This window comes from Triturus cristatus, chromosome 8 (genome assembly GCF_964204655.1).
Source record: "Triturus cristatus chromosome 8, aTriCri1.1, whole genome shotgun sequence".
Classification (NCBI taxonomy): Eukaryota; Metazoa; Chordata; class Amphibia; order Caudata; family Salamandridae; genus Triturus; species Triturus cristatus.
The window spans coordinates 333,559,594-333,578,277 of record NC_140591.1 but is presented as its reverse complement, the minus strand read 5'-3'; the positions used below and the strand labels follow the sequence as shown (position 1 = coordinate 333,578,277).

Here is an 18,684-nt window from a genome sequence, read left to right as displayed (position 1 = left end):
CAGATTGCTTTTCGCCAGCAGGGAAAGATGTAACGTAGTAATAACAGTGAAGATGCCCATGTGTGTGTTATCTAAAAAAAGATAAGCTGGAACAGATACAGGTAGCCGTGGAGGCGGGTGGGCGCGTGTAGATCTGCAGCTCTACATGCCAATAACAGATGCATACTGGTAAGTAGCATATTCCGTTCGAGGCATATGAGCTGCAGATGACACACTTGTGCATAGATTATATAGCAGTACGCACCGTTAGCGGCGACCACCCGTATCTGTTGCAGTGGTTTGAAATAATATTTTGAGTACAGCCTGGCCCACACTAGCTTGTTGCTTAGTTTGCACATCTACACAATAGTGTTTGTTGAAAGTGTGCGGTGTTGACCATGTAGCTGATTTGCAGAGATCATCTAATGGGATGTTACCAAGAAAAGCCATTGAAGCCCTATTTTACATGTAGAATGGGCTTTAGGGGGAACGGATAGCGTTCGTTTTGCTTTATTGTAGCAAATTTGAATACATTTGACAATCCACCTAGCTATCCCTGACTTGGAGATGGGGTTGCCTTTGTGTGGTGGGGAGAAAGAGACAAACAACTGTTTGGTCTTACGGAAAGGTTGTGTTCTCTCAATGTAGTAGAGTAAAGCTCGTTTGACATCTAGTGTGTGAAGAGCTTTTTCTGCAACAGTTTGTGGTTGCGAGAAGAATGCTGGTAGTTCTAACGATTGGTTTTGGTGGAAAGGAGAAATGACTTTGGAAAGGAATTTTGGGTTGGTACGAAGAACCACCTTATTATGGTGCATTTGTAGAAAAGGTTCCTGAATAGTAAATGCTTGTATCTCACTGACCCTTCTGGCTACAAGAAAAGCGGTTTTCCATGTTAAGAATTGAAGTTCACATTTGTGTAGGGGTTCAAAAGGAGGTCCCATTAGTCTGGTAAGAACGATATTTAGGTTCCACACAGGTGAGGGTGGTACTCTGGGGGGAATTATTCTTTTAAGGCCTTCCATGAAGGCTTTTATGGCAGGTACTCTAAAGAGTGAGAGATGTTGCCTGTTTTGTAGATAAGCTGCTATGGCTGCTAGGTGTAGTCGAATGGACATATAGGCCAGATTGCACCCTTGTAGGTGGAGCAAGTAGCCTATGATTTGATGAATGGACACATCTAGTGGATTGATGGTGTTGTTATGACAATAGATAACAAAACGTTCCCACTTGGCAGCGTAGCACACTCTAGTGGTAGGGCGCCTAGCTTCTTTGATGACGTTCATACAGTCAGGGGGAAGATTTAGGTACGCGAATTCTAGGATTTCAGGAGCCAGATCGCAGGGTTGAGCTGAGCTGGGTCCGGTTGTCTGATCTCTCCATAGTTCTGGGTTAAGAGGTGTGGAGAGAGGCGTAATTTTTGATGTGGTACTACCGATCGTTCCAGTAGTGTGGTGTACCACGGTTGTCTGGCCCAAGTTGGCGCTACTAATATTAGTGTGAGGGAGTGCTGTTGTAGTTTGCGCACTACTAATGGAATTAGTGGGAGAGGCGGAAAAGCGTACGCAAATCTGCCTGACCAGTTCATCCACATCGCATTGCCTTTGGACAATGGGTGTGGGTATCTGGCGGCGAAGCTTGGGCATTTTTTGTTTTCGTGGGTGGTGAAGAGGTCTATCTGCGGATGCCCCCACATTTGAAAGTATGGGTGAAGTTCCCACTCATGGAGTTGTTGTGTTTGTCTGCTGAGTAGATCTGCTATAGTGTTTTGTACTCCTGGGACATGCTGGGCTAGGAGAAATGTTTTCCGGGGTATGGCCCATCTCCATATGCTCTGTGCTAATTGAGAGAGCTGTGGAGTGTGTGTCCCGCCTTGTTTTTGAATATAATACATGACTGTCATGTTGTCTGTACAGATTAGGACTGCTTTGCCCAAAATTTGTGTCTGAAAGGATTTTAGGGCTAGGAAGATCGCTAGTAACTCCAGATGATTGATATGGAGTAGCTTCTGTTGAGGTGACCACTTGCCTTGTATGGTGAGATGTAATAGATGAGCTCCCCAGCCGGAGAGCGATGCATCTGTTGTTAGTACTATCTGTGGAACCGGGTCCAGGAACGGTCGACCTTTGGAAAGGTTTGTGGTAGTCCACCACTGCAGAGAGCGATGGGTACGACCGTCTACCAACATCAGATCTGCTAATTGACCCTGGGCCTGGTTCCATTGGTGCGCTAAGCACTCTTGGAGAGGACGCATCTGGAGTCTTGCATGAGGTACTATGAAGATGCAAGAGGCCATCATCCCTATTAGTTGCATGAACACCTGAGCTGGAAGGGGGTGTTGTGCTATACATTTTGCGCGTAGAGCCTGGATGCTTGCAATCCTGGCAGGATTGGGGTAGGCGAGCGCTTTTGAGGTGTCTATAGTGGCACCTAGATATTGTTTTATGTGGGACGGGTGGAGATGGAACTTTTCGTGGTTTACCTTGAAGCCCAGCTGATGAAGTAGCTGGATGGTGGTGTGTGTGTTGTACACACTGATTGTATGAACTGGCTTTTATCAGCCAATCGTCTAGGTAAGGGAAGACGTGAATGTGTTGTCTTCGCAGATGTGCTGCCACCACTGCTAGGCACTTGGTGAATACTCGTGGTGCGGTTGTGACTCCGAACGGGAGCACTTTGAATTGGTAGTGTTGGCTGTCCACTACAAATCTGAGGTACTTCCTGTGGGCCTTGTGCACTGGAATGTGGAAGTAAGCATCTTTTAGGTCCAAAGTGGTGAGGAAGTCGTTTTGGGAAAGTAGCGGAAGTACCTGCTGAAGCGTCACCATATGAAAGTGGTCAGAGTGTATGTATGTGTTTAGGGGCCGAAGGTCTAGGATGGGCCATAGAGTTTCGTCCCTTTTTGGTATGCGAAAATACAGGGAGTAGACCCCTATATTTTGTTGGTTGGCTGGAACATGTTCTATTGACTCCTTGTCTAGGAGGGAGACTACCAACTGCTTGAGTAGCCGTAGATGTTCTGGTGACATTGGGCGTTGTCTGGGTGGAATGTTTGGGGGGGGTAGATGTTAGTTCTAGGCAGTAGCCTGACCGAATTATTTGTGTTACCCATTTGTCTGAGGTGATGGTAGTCCAGAACGGAAGGAAATGTTGGAGTCTGCCCCCGACCGGAGTGTGATGGTCTGGGGGAAGTGGAGTGAAGTCATTGGGGAGGCGCGGTGGCAGAGCGGGCGGTGTTTGTTTTGCCTTTGCCTTTGTTATTGTTGCCCCTATAGCAGCCTCTTTGGTAACCCCTTGTAAACGTGGACTGAGTAGGGGATTTGTATGTAGTGGAAGCGAAGTTTGAGGAGTACCCTCTGGATGTGCTCTGAAAGGAAGAGCGCCGAAAGGAGCGCCTGGGAGGGTGAGATTGTAAGGCTCCCATGGATTTTGCCGTGCCCGTATCCTTTTTTATTTTCTCCAGGGCGTCATCCACTTTGGGGCCAAACAGATGTTCCTGGTCAAAGGGATGGTTGAGGATGGAGGCTTGTACCTCCGGTTTAAAACCGGATATCCTTAGCCAGGCATGGTGACGGAGGAGGACACTAGTATTGATAGCCCTAGAGGCTGTGTCTGCTGCGTCTAAGGCACAACGTATGGAGGTATTAGTAATTGTTTTGCCCTTCTGAATTAGCTCATTGGCCCTAGTTTTGTATTTATCAGGGAGATGGTGCATTATGGCTTCTAGCTCATCATAATGGGCCCTGTCATACCTTGCTAGTAGCGCTTGTGTATTGGCGATATGCCATATATTGGCCGCTTGAGCTGCAGAACGTTTGCCTGATGCTTCCAGGAGTTTAGACTCTTTGTCAGGTGGTGGCGCATCACCTGACGCCTGAGAGTTGGCCCTTTTTCGTGCTGTGGATACCACCAAAGAATCTAGTGGAGCAGGCCCTCTGATATAGGAGGGGTCTGTTGGGACGGCTTTATATTTTTTCTCAATGCGCGGGTTAATGACCCTGGCCCTGACTGGGTCCTTAAAGACCTCCGGCGCATGTTTCATAACACCTTTTAGCAATATGGAGGTGGGCCTATGTGTGGTGTCAAATGTGTCTAGGAGGAAATTCTCCTCCACTGGGTCGGTATGTAAATCTACCCCGTGGTAGTGTGCCGCCCTTTGCAATAATTGATTGAACCCCAAGGAGTCTTCTGGTGGAGAAGGTCTGGAAGGGTAAAGGTCGTCTTGTGGGACGTTAGGGACATCAGGGATGTTATAATTGTCCCATGGGTCTGGGGATCCTGAGGGAGTGGGGTCCCCTGTAGGTATATCTTGGGGTACATCCCCTATATCGTCGTATGGATCCCCGTGATCATCATCATCCGGGAATGGAGTGGGGGAATGATGAGGTGGGGGTGGTGGGGGTGGTGGAGGTGGAGGAGGGGAAGGTGGAGGAGGTGGTGGAGGTGGGGAAGGTAATCTGAAAGGGGAGGTAGCAGAGTCCTTCCTTTTTGGAGGTGGAGGCGGAGCAGGCTTGTCTAATTGTCTCTTTTTGATAGAGAGCATTAAATGTCCAGTTTTGGGATCCTTAGTTAATGTTTTTTGTAAGGGATCCGGTGTAAATAGTCCTGGAGAGGTTGGTTGGTCCGCTGGCGCCGAAGGCGTCAGGGCCGTTGATCTTTTAGGCTTATCGGTGCTGGTTCGCTGTTTGGAACCATGCTTTGGAAGCTGTTCGGAACCGGAGCGTGAAGATTACATCCGAGCCCGATGGCGGAAAAAAACAATCTGAGGATGGAGCCGAAGCCCATGCGCAATACGATCCAAGGGAGGAGTCACCGAACTCGTGACTTCCAAAGACTTTCCAAGAGGAAAAACAAACTGCAAACATCCGGGCCCAACACCAGATGGCGATCTATGCACAAGTGTGTAATCTGCAGCTCATATGCCTCGAACACATATTTTAATACAGAGGATGACCCAACGTGAGGTTGTCCTCTTTTGCTCCCACGTACCCTATAAAGAGTTGGTCATCCACCCGGAACTCTCTGGTGCAATCAAGGTAAAATGATCACGCTCTTTTTGGGTCCAGACGCTCCTCTTCCTTGGAAGGGTGTGAAGGTGCATAGTAAGTGGGCAGAGACACCAGGCTGCAGGACCTCTGCCAAGAAGTTAGTTTTGATTGCCACCATTCAGAGCTGCAGGTCCAGGACCTGCGCAGCCCTACACATCACCATAGCAAATGATGCCCCCCTCCTTCGTAGCCAGGTTAGGGTGAGGACAGCATGCCAAAATCTGGGGAAGTATCCAGGTCACTGGCATCACCCAGTTCCTCATACTAGTTCATGTATTGAGGTTGCAGAATTTCTAAGGGATTTTGCTCCCACTCCAATCCTCCTCATCCATTCCTAACTTCAGAATAGGGAAGGCTGAAAGGCATGGAACCATACAGCTCAGTCGGTGCCGGTCTCGGCGTCGGTAGATGCCCGACCGGCTCCATATTGTTTGGAATGAGAATTGGGAGGTACCGCCGGGCGGAGGTGCGACCAGCCGAAGGCACGGAACCTACGGGGACTCCTTCATTGGAGTCTGCAGGGCCAGAGGGCATGCAGGCAGGGTCGAGCCGCCCATTGTGTCATAAAACTCCTCAAGATGGGCGGGGGTTGCTCCCGGCCCGGAAAGGGAAATGCAGAGCCAACCCAGGCAACCGCTCCGTGGAGCGGGGCCCCGAACGCCAAGATTCCTCAGTCTCGTCATGCAACGGACGGGGTGAAGTCAAAGAATGCTTTTACTTCTTGTGCTTTTTGTGCTGCCTCCTACCTGACCGCAAAGACTTAGAGGAAGAGGACTTCAATCCTCCGGAGCGGTGCTCAGACCGTTCTCTCAACCGAGAAACGGACTTGGATGAGATAGTCAGGGCAACCTCCGAGGCGCCGGGCCGCGAGTAGCTTTAGGGACCACTCCCTCAAAGCTTTCAGCGCCATGGCCTGGCACTCGGAGCACGACTTCACGTCGTGTTGGTGCTCCTGGCACCAAAGAGATACCAAGTGGGAGTCTTGCGACCGACATGGCTTGGGGACAGGCGCCATACTGTTTGATCCCGAGGTCTTCTTGCTAGACATCCCTAGCACACCAAAAGGAGTCGCCAAAGGAGCAATAAAGTCTTAGCTAAAATGACAAGGGGTAAGCTCTCTTCAATGGATCTGCGCTGTCTGGAGCGATAAAAAAACAACCGATATTAGCGTGTCAGAGTGGAGGTTATATTGATGACGCGTACATCACGACGAATATGACACCGAAGATGCCAGGCAGAGTCAACCAGCGCCATCTACATGCACGCAAGGGTACTGCTAAGAAAAATCTCGCGGATCCAGCCTAACACCTGGGAGTTCAGAGGTAAGTAATCTGCCGCTATATGTCTCTATCAGATATTGGAACCCTTAGCATGCTGGGTGAGGGGGGGATCCCCTAATCAGTGGTCTGAGGTGGGACTCTGACTGGGTAAAGAAGACGCTGACGATATTTTACTATTTGTCACAGATCCAGAACACTTGTATAACTTGCATTATCAGGTCGATCAAGTGTTTGGAAACTATATCGCATTTTGCATTAACTGGTCGAAATCTGTCCTCTATCCCCTCATGGCATGGAACTCTGTCTGGCCAATTAGAGGTGACTTACTCATGTTATTTTACTGTGTGTACTTACTGACTTTGTCGGAGTACCACCATATGAATGTGCCATCTTGTGTGATGGGCTTCTTGCCGCATGTCACCATATGTGTCTGTTTGCTCTTTTGTACTCAGAGAAGTTTTTTTTTTAAATGAAAAACCCATCAGCTAACTCACTAGAAAAACTAGCAAACATAACTGTGTTTAGCTCCCAGTGGTCCTCATCGGTGTAGCATAGCTTAAGTTATGTCAGGATCTGGCATTTCGCAAGTTAACTAAAATACATGGTTGTGGCTGCATTACAAATATGATTTACTGCAGAACGGTAATTCACTCCAATACTGCTGTCATTCACTTGCTAATTAAGTACAGTAGAATATTTAATATACACTTCCTTAAAGTTTTCAATATATATATATATATATATATATATATATATATATATATATATATATATATATTATAATAATTACCTTTCGCCTGTGGGACATTGTTAGGCCACCAAAATCACTGAACAACGATGAAGAACTTAAAGAATCTGGAAAAGCAAAAAAAGAACAGAAATGGGTTACACTTAAAACTAGGTACAACCAACTTTTTCACATTCAATGGAGTAAAAAAGCTTAAGAGGAGTGCATATTCTCTTGTATATGCAATCTCCTGTATCAGCAGATACATAATCGACATAAAATTAAAATATGGCTCAAAATTTGTAGAAATGTTAGCACCGATGTTCTTATCTGCATGAACAGGCAAAGACTGTTAAACCTCTTCACAACAGATGGAGCCCCCTGTGCTCTGTGAAATGGTACAACATACAAATAGATTAAGAGTAGGTTAAACCGGGCAACATAAAATGAAAACAAATATTCATGAGTTGCAGAATAAAGTACTACCTTCTAATTTCAGGTTGCGAAAAAAAAAAAGACAGACATCAGCACACTCCTCAAGCAAACTTTGCTTCAATATATGCTTGACAATGCAAAGGTTTAATTCAAAATGGGGATAAAAAAATTAAAGAAATTACAGCAAGTTAACTCCACAAAAGTATTTGCATTAGAAACCAATATCTAAACTCATTGAAGAGGACCAATGGGCAACCAAAAAAAAGCAGCAACTGTTGCTCCAGACTTCTTTATGCCCCTTATTAAATAATATAAAAATAAAGGTCAGGTTTGGGAGTTCTTGTATAGTGCTGTGCTTCCCTGACTACGTCACTATCCCACACATAACCCCAACACTCCACCTCAGTAGGCCATATTTGTTGTCAAGAGACCAACCTATACCTACTGCAGGGAGAGATGGTGAATGGGTGTAACATACAGAAAGTAATGAATAAGAGTACGGAGTCCATTGGAAAGACAATTCTGCTTCACTCTTCAGACTGCTGACCTGTGTAAAAAGATTTCAAAGCTGTGAAAAGTTTTGCGGTAATTTCAAACATTTTCACCGCTCCCTTTAGGAATAGACAAATGCATACATACAAAGGAAAGCATACCAAATGCCATGAAATATATGCCCTCCAACAGCTGAACTTCAAGAGTTTAAATCTATTGGGGTAGAAGGAGGTCAAAATAAGCCAATTGCCCAGATATCCTCCAGGCTCAAAGAACATTTTAATTCGAGGAGTTTCAATGAATTAAATTCTACTGGGACCAGGTGCATTGTTCAGTCATGTTTCTGTTGTAAAGAAAAGGGTTCCTTTCTCATTATAAATAAAATCATTAGGTGTCTCCCATTAAACCTTCCTTCTCATTGTGCAACTCACTGTTTTTGCTCAAGATGGACTTAATGACGATGGACTGCTTATGAATATATTTTTCTAGTTCCTACTGCATTTTGGATTAAGACTGTAACCTAATATCCCTTAGGTGTAGCTGCAATAAACTGTCAGAATTTATTAGCATCATGTGTGATTGTATGATTGGTTGATAGAGATCGGAATACAAATTATGGACAAATACAGATAAAATAATCAAGCAAGACACTTTGCTTCGTAAAGGAAATAATGACTATTAGAGTGTCACACTGTGCATAACCCTTATATCTCTTGAGTGGTTCAAATGGCTACCATAGATTTAGAAACTTAATCACCCTATGGCTAGCAACTCATGGTTCTACCCCAGGCCCTCCCCTCTGCTGTTGTAGCCCCATAATGTTCCTCTAAGAAGCACCATCCTTACATTGTCAAACCAGTGCATTGGATTCGCTTAGATTCTGATCCTCATTTCATCACCTTGAAATGTTAGGTGCATTAAATGCAAATCTATAACAGGCATCCTATTAGAATCAGGAGCTAGATATCATTACCATTTCCTTTGCACAAAACGGGTATAGATTTGCATGTGGTGCATCGAGTACCCAACAGTATCTGTTTATGGGAACATACTATTTGACAGCATCCATATCACTGTCACGCCATTTGCTCTTGGGCATTTCCCTGTTGGGCATTTCCTCATACTACAATTTTATGGTTTAAATCATTTTATTTCAGTTTTAAGTTGCAAAGTTAAACAAAACACCCACCTACAACCGTTGGCCGGTAGGGAAATAAGTAGAGAGAAGGAAATAGAGACAGAAAAGAAGAATCAGAGGCCTATGTACTTTCCATATCTCGACTGGGCAGGGTTCTAGATAGCGGGGGGGACCCCCTCTTTGTGGGTGGGTTACACTTCGGTGGGAGGCGAAAGGGAAAGCATCAGGACCCGCAGGTATCGTGGGCATGTGAGTTCTACAAATTCAGAGGATAAATAGGCAACAGCGGGGCCCCATGTCTTGTCAAATTTGGGCTGTGATCCTCTCCATGCCCACCACCTCCCAGACTCTGTGAAGCCGGTCCAATTTTGTTGGAATTTCCTCCGTACCCCATCTGGATAGTAACACTTGCTTAGCTGCTCCTAATGCTAAGGTGATAGCGCTGCCCTTGCAGGACATAAGAGGATATGTAAGGGGGTTAGGAAGTCCCTGTAGGATATAGCTGGGTAATCTAGGGAGATCAGTGTGGTGGATGCTGTCAATGTGCGGTAAGATTGAATCCCAAAAGGTCTGTATTTTGGGGCACTGCCAGAAAATGCGTGTTAGTGTGCCTATCTGTCCACATCTGTGCCAACAGAGATCATTTCTTCGGGGTTTCCACCGGGCAATTCGTACTGGGGTGCAGGACCAGTAATCGGCAATTTTTACAAACATTTCCTTAGCCGCAGTGCTGCAGGAGGAGGCCCTGGCCCTATGAATAATGTCCCACCATTCCTTCGGGGAAAATTCCTGCTCCAATTCTGATTCCCACCTACGCTGCACCGGGGATTTAGCGTTATTCTTGGCTTTTCTTAATAAAGTGTAGATGTCTGACAGTAGGTGTTTGTTGGAGCTCCGAGTGATGAACCAGAGTTTGAATTTAGTGAGGGGGGGTGACCTGCATGGGGATGTACCTGGGGTTGGGTGACCCAATGGCGCAACGCCAAGTACTGCCAGTAAGCTTTCCTGGGGATCCCACCCAAATCCTGAAACCAGCTGAGGAAAGTCCATAACACCCAGTTTTTCGAAAAGGCCACCTATTCATTTGCAATTGACCTCTTGCCATTTCAGGTATTCATTTCCTTTACTAGCCGGGGGAAGTCTGGGTTGCCTATAAAAGGGGTCACAGAAGACCCAGTGGTCAAGAGCCCACATTTCTCCTGCACTCTGTCCCATACCTTCATGTTGGACCTCAAGACTGGTGAGATATACACTCCAGGCGGGCAATATTGTTTGGGAAGCCAGGGAACCTTCCAAATGTGCATACCTGCCATAGCACTATCAATAACGCACCAGTGTTTTTCTGATTCCAACTGGTACCACTATCAAACAGCGTAACTGCGTCTGCCTCAAAGTAACGCCCCAGGTGTGGGACCCCGAGTCACCAGTCGTCGTTTCTTAGATATGTCAGGTGTCGAGCCATGCACGCCCTCTTCCCTCCCCATATAAAACCCTCAATGAGCTGTTGAAGTCGGGCCAATATTCTAGGCAGTGGGTATAAAGGAAGCGTCTGCATTATGTATAGAATGCGGGGCAAGAGAGACATTTAAGTCGCAGCTACTCTGCCCAATCAGGACAATACGTGTTTTTTTCCAGGAAAGGAGCTCCCTTTGCACTTTGGGTAGGATCTGAGTAGTTCACCTGAGCGATCTTCTCAACCGTTGGGAAGATCCGCAGCCCTAGGTACGTAATGCCACTGGGAGCCCAAGTGAATGGGAACTGCATTGCTAATTGTTGCTGGTCTGTCTTGGGTAGGGTCAGACTAAGGGCCTGTGTCTTCCGAAGATTGATTTTGAAGCCCGAGATGGCGCTAAAAGCCTCTATCTCTGCCAAAAGGGGGGGAAGGGAACGCGAATGTTGTGTAAGAAAATATACCACTCCATCTGCGTAAAGCGAAATCTTGTGTTCTCGGTCTCCCATCCGAATCCCTGTGATGTCGAGGAGCTGCCTGACTCTTTCCGCGAACAGCTCCATATAGAGCACAAAGAGGAGGGGTGAGAGTGGACAACCCTGTCTGGTGCCCCTCCCAATCCGCAAAGGGCAAGCGGCGACTCTGTTCGCCACAATTCGTGCCTCCAGTCGATTGTATATGCAGTTCACCCACAGCATGCATCGCTCCCCAATGCTGAATCTGTGTAAGACCTGCCGGAGGCAGGGCCAGTGGACCTGGTCAAATGCTTTCTCAGCGTCCACCGACAGGAGCACTGCCGGAATCTGTGCGCGCTGCATTTTGTCCAGAAGATGGCATAATCGCCTGGTCCTGTCGCTGGAATTACGTTCCGGGATGAATCCAGACCGGTTCAGATCCACCAGCGCCACTAAGATACTATTAAAAATCTTCAAGTCCACATTCAAAAGGGAAATCGGGCGATACGATGCGCAGTCTAGGGGTCCCTTCCTGGTTTGGGCATCACAACCACTTCCGCCATAGACATCGATGGGGCCAGTCGCGCTAAAGGTATAAAACAGTCTGGTTAGGAGGGGGACAAGCTCTGAAGCGAAAACTTTGTAAAAGTCAGCCGAAAAGCAATCCTCCTACGGGGCCTTCCTGGGGGAGAGTCCCTGTATAGCCCGAGGACCTCCTCCGGTCTGATGTCTGTATCTAACTTGGCCGCCTCCGTGGACGGGAGGGGAGACACTGGTGTCCGACGAGCATACTCCTTTACGCCAATGAATCCAAATGTTCCACTGTGTAAAGAGCAGTATAAAAGGCCTCGAACTCGGCGACAATGTCCTTATCCAACCTAAGGAGCTCTCCGCTGCCCTTCCTAATCTCAACTATACGATGCGCAGTTGTCTGATCTCGAAGTAGGTGGGCCAAGAGCTTCCTGACATTATTCCCCCTATAATAATAACGCTGTCTGGTCGAGGTCGAGCGCCCTTAACGGTTTCCTCGTCGCGTTAACTCGCCGACGCGTTTGGACCACCCTTGTCCAGCGATGGACCCCTTCCAACTCCTTATTTTGGCCCTCCAAGTGCTCCCTCTTAGCTCTCCTTTCCTTGTTCAGTCCCGCCGCGATGGCTAGGAACCGACCCCGCAAAACCGCCGTCAGCACATCCCAAACCGTAGTGATAGTGGCTGAGTCATCATCGTTGGTAGCCAAATACTTTTTTTTAGCACCATGTATTTTAGTGACATTGGAGTCGTATGTGAGAAGTTTATGGTTCAGCCTCCATGTCCTCTGGCGGGGGGATCCCCTGGGAAGGAACAACGCAAGTGAAATTGGGGAGTGGTCAGAAAGAGCCGCTGTCCTGATCACTACAAACTCTGTAGCCATTGTAACTCTAGGGGATGACCAGAACAGATCGATACGCACATAGGTTTGGTGAGCCGCGGAGAAAAGGTGTATTCTCGAGTCGATTCTATCCCCGCCCTCTTCCCGGACCCCGATGAGAAATACTGTCTGTCAAACAATTTCGACCTGAGGCGCATCCAATCAGCACGCACGAGATGAGTCTCTTGTAAGAGGCAGATATCACATTTAGCATCCCTTAGCATAGCAAGGAGCGCCCGCCGCTTAATGGGCGAGTTAAGACCCCAGACATTGAAGCTGAAGACAGTAACCTTAAGACCCGTCACTGGGGAGTGTTTGTGCAGAGGCCATGACAGAACCCATGTGCCAGATACCCCCGCTCATCCCCGTCCCCTCCCCTACCCTACCCCCACATGCCGCCTGCCAAGTGAATTGTAGTAAACTCTCCGTGTGAGGTGCATTTGTAGAATTAACAGCTCGCCATGGAGCGTTATGTCACCCACTAGGAGGAGTCTGGCTAGTGTCTCAGGGTGCTGGGGTGTAACCCTCCCTTCCGCTCCCACCCCTCGAAGACATAGTTCGTTGTTTCACAGGCCCCCTCATAGTATACCTGAACCCTCATGACGAAGTAAATATCTGCCGAAACATGTGAAGACCTCTGCCTACAGAAGTAGAGTAAGAAGAACAAGAAAGAGGAAAGGAAACATAGCAAGAGAAACCAACTAAACAGATGATTCGCCGTCCGTCGGCAATGGTTCGCACCATCGTGCATGGGTCCATGTGTCCGGTAGCCAGTCATCGCCAGGGATGTGGAATTCCTATAGCCCGACGCCCAGGACATATTGTTTGAGGTCAAGGGCAATAAGTTTTAATGTGCATTTTGTCCTTGGGACAAGCAGGCCCAACCCCCAGCAGCACAAACCCTTTGGCTGCCAGTTTACAGTACCCCATTAAGGATCAGGGAAGGGCACTGCCTGCAATTAAGTTAATATTTGTGTGCATATGTTAATGCTGTTCAAACTTGTATTTGTGGTTTATTAATTGAAAGCCTTTGTTAGGTTGAGTGCTCTCAGTAAATGTAAGTTCCGACTGCACTACTGACAGTGGTTCCAGTATAAAAATGTGTACAAATGGTTTCAAAGTTTAGCAATATGAGGCTATGCATAATGCTCCCAGAATGCTCTCTGATTAGATGCAAATATTTGCAGATGCTTAATGATTCTTTGCTTTCAATATAAAATGTTACTAAAAAATGAAAGCAGGAAACATTTTGTTATGCTAAACTACTGTAACATTTCAAGTACCATTTCTTTGCAGCATCATTTAGTAAAATGTGTTGATGCATGCTAGTATTTCCCCAAAATATTCATATTAGAAAATCGGTGTAACCAGTTTCAATAAGATTTTGGGAAACCTAAAAATAAACAAGCATTGGCAAAGCCAATAGGTCTGAAATGGTGGTCAGCTTTTTAGTTTTGGCAATGCGTGACTTGTTTTGGCATGGTTTTTGTAAAACCTTATTGATGTGAGAGCTGGTGGACCCTCGCCATTATAACAAAGATTGGCTACAGCAAAAATTGTTTTTGGTCTCAAAAAAGCACACAGTGCCACATTAGTTACTGGCACTGAACAAAACTAATTTGTGTGCCGAAATGCTCCTTGTGAAACAGCAGAATGCTGTCACTCACCATGAAGCCGGCCGATACAGAGAGAGAGAGAGATAATTTTAATAATCTCAAAAGGTCATGTTAACGCCAGACCAAATTAGGGGCCCAATTATTAAAGAAAGTCTCAAAAGTGCACCCTTGGTACATGTCCTTCAGGGGCGGCTGGTGAGGTTTTTGAGTGGAAGGGAGGGCATGCAGGAAAATAGGAGACCTGGATCTCATGCAGGGAAGTGAAGGGATGCAAAGTAGCAAGAACAGAGCTAGTGCCCTTGCTTGTACGCCTGTCTCATCCAGCCTTGCGTCTCTTTTTCCGTATGCCTCACTGTCCCTGCCACTTTCTCTTTGTACCTGTTGCTGCTCAGTACCTCTCTGCTGTACCTTGCACCGGTCCCGACCTCTCATTACCCCATACCTGTGGCCGTTTACCTATCTTTTCCTGCTGAAAATCTGAGCAGTATACACACTATGCACGGATTCTTCTCGTCCCGAATTTGAATTCAGCACTGAAAATGAAGTAGCCAGAGATATATTACACAGCGCCAAGAGACCGTGCATGTGCACCAATGCCCTTCACACATACTGCCAGACTTTTAACGCTATCAGAATTGTGTGACTTATCCACAGAAATCTCGCAGCTGCTGTGCCCTCAAGAACTTTATAATATGTAATAGGAAGCCCTAGTTAAAAGCAAGTTCAGAGTTCTTTCAGACCATTTCTAACTCAGAGGTAGCAATGTGATTTTTTTTTTAAAGGGGGAGGCTTGGAGCATAAAAGTTTACCTCGCTTACAGCCATCGCACAGTTTATGTTGAGACACAAACTGTACACCACACCACATTTAAAGGGTTTTGCTTCTATATTCGTATGCATGCAAATAAGGCCCCATCCGTCATATATATAACGATCTTCCTAACATGATTTTATCTCAAATGTTATACTTACCGGATCGCCAGTCGGGTTCACAGCAAGTCCGTCCTGATCAAACACAGCCAACAGGAATACAGCACACCTGATGCCTGCATGCCGATTATGCCGGAATCAGAGCTGCACAGCCAACTCTTCCACAGCCCACGCCCCCAGCTTCCATTATCCAACCAGGAGGCCTAAAAGTACCGCGAAGGCAATGGGTGCTCCAATTGTTGCCACCCACTACTCTCTCTCACCCACTAGCCCTGCCCCTTACCATTCATTTAAATAGCGTGCTAATATCGACTGGGCGACAGTATATGTGCCCTATTGAAAACCAACCATTTTCTGCTTTTTCTGGTCACTCCCTTCATGCGGACATCACTTCTAAATTGTGCATCGAGGGCGAGCAATAGTCCTCGCCCCGGCCAGCACATGCGCAGGAGGTCTCTGACGTGACCTCATCCCTTCAAAAAAAAAAAAAAACATTTTTATTCACACGAAGCAGTGAGCACTTCATTTGAATCAAATGAAGTGCTCACTGCATCGTGTTGAATACAAATTCCATTTTTTTTTTCTAGGAAGGGAGCTGCTACATTGTGTACACATTCTCTTTTCTCCTCCCCGTCGGATCTTAGTCCGGAAGCTAGTGGGGCAAAGCCCCTTTCGCCCCTTAACACCAGCTGCCACTGATGTCCTTGCATTAAGGGCAGCAATATGGCTTTCGTGAATTCACACGAATTTACAGCAGTAGGGCAAGAGATAGTACTCCTAGAAAATATTTGTGAACTGCGTTTTAGCATGCGCAAATATGCATTTGTAGATTTGCTCATGCGAAAACCTGAGTGTTTGCAAGTTTATTTTCCCTCCAACCATTTTTTTCACAACTCTGGAAGAAAGATTACTTCTGCCATTGTCAGGAGTAAATTTCCAACATTTCTCAGTATTGGAAAAGATTAGAGAAGAGTTGTTGAGAACCCTTAAAACATGCAAGTTAGTAGGTTTGCACAGACTCAGAAGGACATTCCAACCCTGGAACTATTGTTTACCACTACCTTCAGTCCCAGTATGTAGATCTGCGGAAACGTAGCAACGTTAAGGGATTGCTAGTATTCAAACACTACTATGGTATGAGCCCTGGCATAATCAGAGAGGCTATATAAGAGCTCTTATATAATGATTGCTGCCATAATTTGTCGCCGCACAACATGGCACCAAAGGGACAAGTCGATTTTGCTACAGGAAAAGTAGATTTATGAAGCAACCTGCCCCATGGACAAGTAGATATTTTAATAAATTCCACACCCCTGCATCGCACTCCAGGGGTTGGGCTCCCCTCGCCAAGGCCGAAGTCGCTCGCTCCAGGTTTTCAATACGCCGTCTCCATCTGTGGGCCCTGGATTAGCGTCAGTTGTGATCAGTCATTAGGCGGGTCCCCCATGCCCTCGCGGGTTTGTATCTGCCGTAGAAGGGCTTCCCTCTTTTTCTGGCGTTCTCTTCCGAGGGTTTTGTGGTATTTCCCCTTCTGGGAACTAGTCTCCGATTCAGCTAGGGTGGCCACTTAGTTGACAGGCGGTCCTCTAGCTGTTCGGAACCTCCTTCGTCCTCCAGGTCAGCCCCGAGGATATCCTGCGCTTCCTTCAGAGGTCGCACCACTCACAGCACAGTCTGAATGGGTGCCCCATCAGTAGCGAATACCTTGGTTTCGGACATCCGTCGTGGCTGGCTTCAGGGTTTTGCAGCGTTGAAGAGTGAGAGGTGAAAGGTCCTGGAAGACTCCCACTTGCAGACCCTTGAACGCAACGGTCGCCTGGTCGCGGGTGGCACTCAATCACCTCTTTCTGCCGATATGAGTGAAGGCAGGTGAGGTTATCTTGCTGCTGTCCCGGGCCGAAGGCAGGCCTCCCAGTGCGATGGGTGCGATACAAGGCGATCTCCTTATCGCCCAATACCAGCGCGATGTGACGGAAGAAGTGAAGCACCCATTCCTCCAGATTGCCGCTGTCTGCTTGAAGTGGCACGCCTTTGATGCGGATGTCTGATCACCTCAAACGAATTTCAAGACCTTCCAGCTTGAGATAAAGCTCACTGTTGCGCTCCCAAAGATCTAATAGCTCTCTGGCCTGTTCTGTGATTTCTTCCTCCCTGCGGTCCCCACCATGTTCCAGGGACTCCACACGGTCTCCGACCTCTTGAATCTCCGTTCTCAGCTGCTTGATGTCAGAGGCCACGTCTTGCCGCAGGTTTGCGAAGTCCTCACTGAGGGTACTAAACAGTTTCTCCATGAAGCCCCGTGTGATTGGATCATCTGCGTGTTCTCCAGCCGGGTCCACGTCTTTCTCAGAGGGCTGGGCAAACTGGTGCTCAGAACCAAGACTCCCTGCTTTCATTGCGCCCGGATTCTGTAGGAGTTCTTTAATAGTAGCGTCCTTCTTGGTCCATGGTGTAGTCATTACTGTGGGTCAGCGTCACTCCGGCCAAGTAACTTTTCAAAGGAGGTGTTACAGGGTGAAAATTGTCTACTTCCAGCACGCCTGTGCATCGGTAATCCTTGATACCAGCTCACTGTCTGTCACCGGAAGGGCGCAGGAGCGTCAAGGACCGCAGCCCAGTCTCTGGGGGCCCACCACGCACCACCTCACCGGCACAAGCTACTTCGTGGGCCCAGGGGGCGCGCCTTCTGATATAGATGCAGGCCTCCATGTGGTAGTCAAAATGGCCGCTCAACCATACCATTACTGAGCTTCAGAGGGACTTCCCAAAGCCAATCATATCCCCCAGCCTTCACACGTCTCCAGCTGGCAAGCAACAGGGGGAGCTATGCCAGATGAGTCACTGACGGGCAGCGTGGGCTCTGAGATTGGCAGAAAGTCAGTTCCCAATGACCGGATTACAGCACGGTCTCACGGCTCAAGTTTGCAGTGCCCAGCCCCCAGCCGGCTCGGCCTACCTGCTATTGGAGGTGTGTGTGTGGACCCAGGCAGCCTGCGACCACGGCAATAATCGGACACATGGGCCCCTGGTACGTTGTCTGGGCCCAGCTTAGGCCTCTGCCCTCCAATCCAGCCTTTTCCGCCTATGGTGACTATCTTCACCTGCCCATCTGGATGGGGGCACTGCTGAAGGTGGTGTGCCAGCAATCCGGCCTCAACACCGGGCCTCCTCCTCAGTCACCGGTCCACGGCTCCGGGGTCCGATCAGGCCTCCTTACCGCAGGTCACTTAGTGTGCCACTGCAGGGCCACTAGCGCTGATCCGTGGCGTCTCCTGCACGGGAGCGCAGCCAGGCCTCTGTCTATGTCGCCGTCCACACTCGTCGCAGCCACGAAGCTCTCCTGCCTCCGCATCGGTCCTGCATGACAGCCGCCCCGCTCACACGGCCTCAGCTCCCGCACAGAGCTTCAGTGTCTCCAAAGTTGATCTGGGCTGAATCGGGAGGGTGCTTTTTGTTCTGCCTAATCCATTAGAGACTGGGGCAACAGGGCCACAATTTCTCCGCCACTGGAGTCACAGGATAGCCATGTGGATGCCTTTCTCAACCCTGGCGAGTGGAGCTCTGAAATAACGGTACTACTCCGCTGCCATCTTGGCCACATCCCCATAGACTACAATTTTATCGCAGATCATCTCACTGTTTGTCATTTCATTGAAAGTCGTACAACAAATAAATATATTAGAAAGCTGAATATGATTTTGTTAGGATGGGGGTTGGGGTAAGAGTTAT

At 47.8% G+C, this 18,684-nt stretch overlaps 1 protein-coding gene across 1 annotated transcript in view; it reads right to left on the bottom strand.

The window, feature by feature from the left end:
* PAN3 (poly(A) specific ribonuclease subunit PAN3) overlaps positions 1-18,684 on the bottom strand; it is a 1,123,747-nt gene that overhangs the window by 855,356 nt on the left and 249,707 nt on the right. The window contains exon 5 of the mRNA XM_085621639.1: positions 7,095-7,159. Within this exon, the coding sequence (XP_085477765.1) occupies positions 7,095-7,159 (65 nt within the window). The remainder of the gene's footprint in view (positions 1-7,094; positions 7,160-18,684) is intronic.